The sequence below is a fragment of the Hippopotamus amphibius genome, chromosome 3 (assembly GCF_030028045.1).
Source record: "Hippopotamus amphibius kiboko isolate mHipAmp2 chromosome 3, mHipAmp2.hap2, whole genome shotgun sequence".
In the NCBI taxonomy this organism is placed as follows: Eukaryota; Metazoa; Chordata; class Mammalia; order Artiodactyla; family Hippopotamidae; genus Hippopotamus; species Hippopotamus amphibius.
In genome coordinates this window covers 110,354,062-110,357,189 of record NC_080188.1, presented here as the reverse complement: position 1 = coordinate 110,357,189, position 3,128 = coordinate 110,354,062, and the positions used below count along the sequence as shown (strand labels likewise).

Here is a 3,128-nt window from a genome sequence, read left to right as displayed (position 1 = left end):
TAAACTATAAACAAACCTCCCATTGTGGTGAAACAGGATCAACCTAATCAGGGATATAATTTATCAATTTTATCTAGAATCCTACAGGCTTGAATTTCTGGGTTTAAGTAAGCCAAATGAACCAAGACTGCCTAAAGTATTAACTATATTACTGAATAAACTCTTCAATTTTTCTGAAATTTGTATCACGTTAGGAAAGGGAAAAATCTCTAAATTGAATATGATCAGTTTTTATGAACTACACTCAAGCCTAATTATGAGAGACACTTTTGAGGATGGAAGCATCATTTTCGTGGTTCTGACGACTGCAAGATAGTCAAATGGTTATAGAATACCCAACTTCAACTAAATACTTAAAATTAGAAAAAGAAATACCTTCCACGGTAAAATACACATCAGTTGAAGTGTTCATATAAATAAGTATGGTTAACTTTTATCTTTGAGTGTATTGTTTCTGTTATCCTAGCTTTTTCAATCTCATGTGACAGCTATATTCCTTCAGGAGACATCACCTAAAGTCTCACCTCAGTAAACATGATACTAAATATTATCAACTTAGCCTGAAATTTTTATTCCTTTTCTTCTTTTATTCATCCAGTCAGTATTCATGGAAGGCCAAATGAGTTTTCTAGGTACTTTTCTAGGTATTAGAGATATGACACAACAATAATACAAGAAATTTCTGCCCTCTTGGAGTATATAGTTGACTTGGAGAAAGAAATGAGAAGAATGAATTATTGCACGTATTAAACATATTATCTATTGCTATGAAAAAAACATAAATCAGGTTAAGGGGATAAGAAGTGACTATCTCATCATATTATGTTTTCAGGGATGAATTTTCTGGGAAGGTGACATTTGAATAGGCATATAAATAATTTCATAGGAATGCAATTATTAATATTGGATTCAGCACTAACATATTCTGGAGCCTAACTTTCTAGCAGGATCTTTCATGTTTCTGTATTTCAAGTTCTGTGTCAGTGATTTTAGCATGGGGATTAGGATGGTAATAAAAACACACCCTACTTGAACAATTACCTATGAGTATTTGGAGTTGAGCACCCTGCAGAAAGAAAGGCTGATCATGAGAGAGAAGTCACAGGTGGAGAAGACTCTGATGCCCACAGGTAGAAAGTATCTTTAGGACAGTGATGTAAATGAAAATTAGAAAGTGATGATTTTAAGCTTTCTTAATTCATCGAGATTGGCTAAAGTAAAACACACTATGTGGATAAAGTGAACAAGATCCAAAAGGGCAATAGAATATTCATACAAAATATATTAGCTATGATGGACTCACAGTAGGCAAAACAACTGAGAGGGTGAGTGCAGGGCACAGTCTATGCTCAGCTGTAGCATCCAGCCAGAAGGATGGAACGCAGCTTCCGGGACATGGCAACTGTGTACAGCAGAGGCTTACAAACAGCCAGGGAACAGTTATTGCTGCTAAAAATGAGGGTTTTTTTTGTCTGTTTTGTTTTGTTTTGTTTTTAAGTATTGTGTGTATGTGGTTTAAGAGGAAAGAGAGAAAAGCAGAATTCACACACCCTCTTTCCCTGTGTGTCTCTGTGTGTCCTTTTCTGTCTCTTATAATAATCACACTTATTGGATTTAGGGTTCCCCTTAATCTCATCTTGATTCTTAGCTTAATTACATCTGTAAATATCCTATTTCTGAACAAAGTCACATTCTGAGCTTCTGGGTGGACATGGATATTTGGAGGACACTCTTCACCCCCAACAATTATGTTATTTCACATACAGTTAACAGCTATTTTATTAGGCACTGAATTTAACAGAAGCCAAAAGATCAAATAACCAGTTTATGACTCTAAATTTAAAAATCTAGTGAGTTGACTACATCATCTGAATCATCATCTCTGCTAGCAGCATCAAACAACACTCTATGTAATCGATCATATTTCTTTTGGAGATAAAAATCTTCCTCAAAATTGTATTAAGTGATTCATTAATTTCCTGACACTCTCTTTCACATCTTTGTTTCTGAGGCTATAGATCAGAGGGTTCAGCATGGGAATCACCACTGTATAAATTGCAGTACCTACTTTGACTATGAGCCACGAGTTTTTGAAGCTGGGTACACAATAAAGGAACAGGATAGTCCCATGGAAAATGGTGATGGCGGTCAGATGGGAGGCACAAGTAGAGAAGGCTTTTTGGCGCCCGCCCGCAGAAGGCATTTTTATGATAGTGGCAAAAATGGAAATATAAGTAGTGAGGATAATTACAAGGCTGCTCACCTCATTGAATATGGCGATAACAAAACACAGCACTTGGCTGATATAGGGATCCGAGCAGGAGACGGAGACAATGACAGAGTGCTCACAGACAAAATTATTTATGATGTTAGACCCACAGAAGGATAATTCCAGGAGGAAATAGGTGAGTGTCAGGGAAGAGACAACACCCCACGTGTAGGGCCCAGCCACCAGTGATGCACAGACCTTTGGGGACATGACCATTGTGTAGAGAAGAGGCTTACAGACTGCTATGAATCGGTCATAGGCCATCACTGCCAACATTAATGTTTCTGCCACTGCAAATACACAGGCCAAGAAGAATTGCATGATGCATCCTGTGAAAGAGACAGTTCTGTCTTCCACAACCAAGTTCTCCAAGAGTTTGGGTGTAACTGTGGTGGAATAACAGAAATCAACAAAGGACAGATGGCTGAGGAAGAAGTACATGGGGGTGTGGAGTCTGGGGCTGACCTTGATAGTCAGGACCATGCCCAGGTTCCCCAGCACAGTGACCGTGTAGATGCTCAGGAACCCCAGGAACAAGGGAACCTGGAGGTCGGGAAACTCTGAGAAGCCCAAGAGGGTGAACGTGGCTCCAGCACTCTGATTTCCTTCCGCTAACCACATGATTGTTGCTGGAAAAAGTCTGAAACCAAAACCATTATTCCTGTCACCAGAAATTTTGAGGGTGTTAATGTAACCATTGTTGTTTCTTACCATATTCTCCAGTTCTCTAGAGAAAACTTACAGAATACAAAAGAGTCGAGAAAAATATATTTTAAGTTACTCTCTAACTGAGATATTCTATGAGTATTCAATGCTATAATATTCCTAGTAAATTTATCAGATTAAAAAATATTGATAC

General features: G+C 37.9%; 1 protein-coding gene across 1 annotated transcript; it reads right to left on the bottom strand.

Moving 5' to 3' along the window:
* Positions 1–1,948: 1,948 nt before the first annotated feature.
* Positions 1,949–2,890, bottom strand: LOC130849592 (olfactory receptor 5D13-like). The gene has a single exon (XM_057728587.1). It carries the CDS (start codon positions 2,888–2,890, stop codon positions 1,949–1,951), a length of 942 nt encoding a protein of 313 aa, XP_057584570.1.
* Positions 2,891–3,128: the final 238 nt, after the last annotated feature.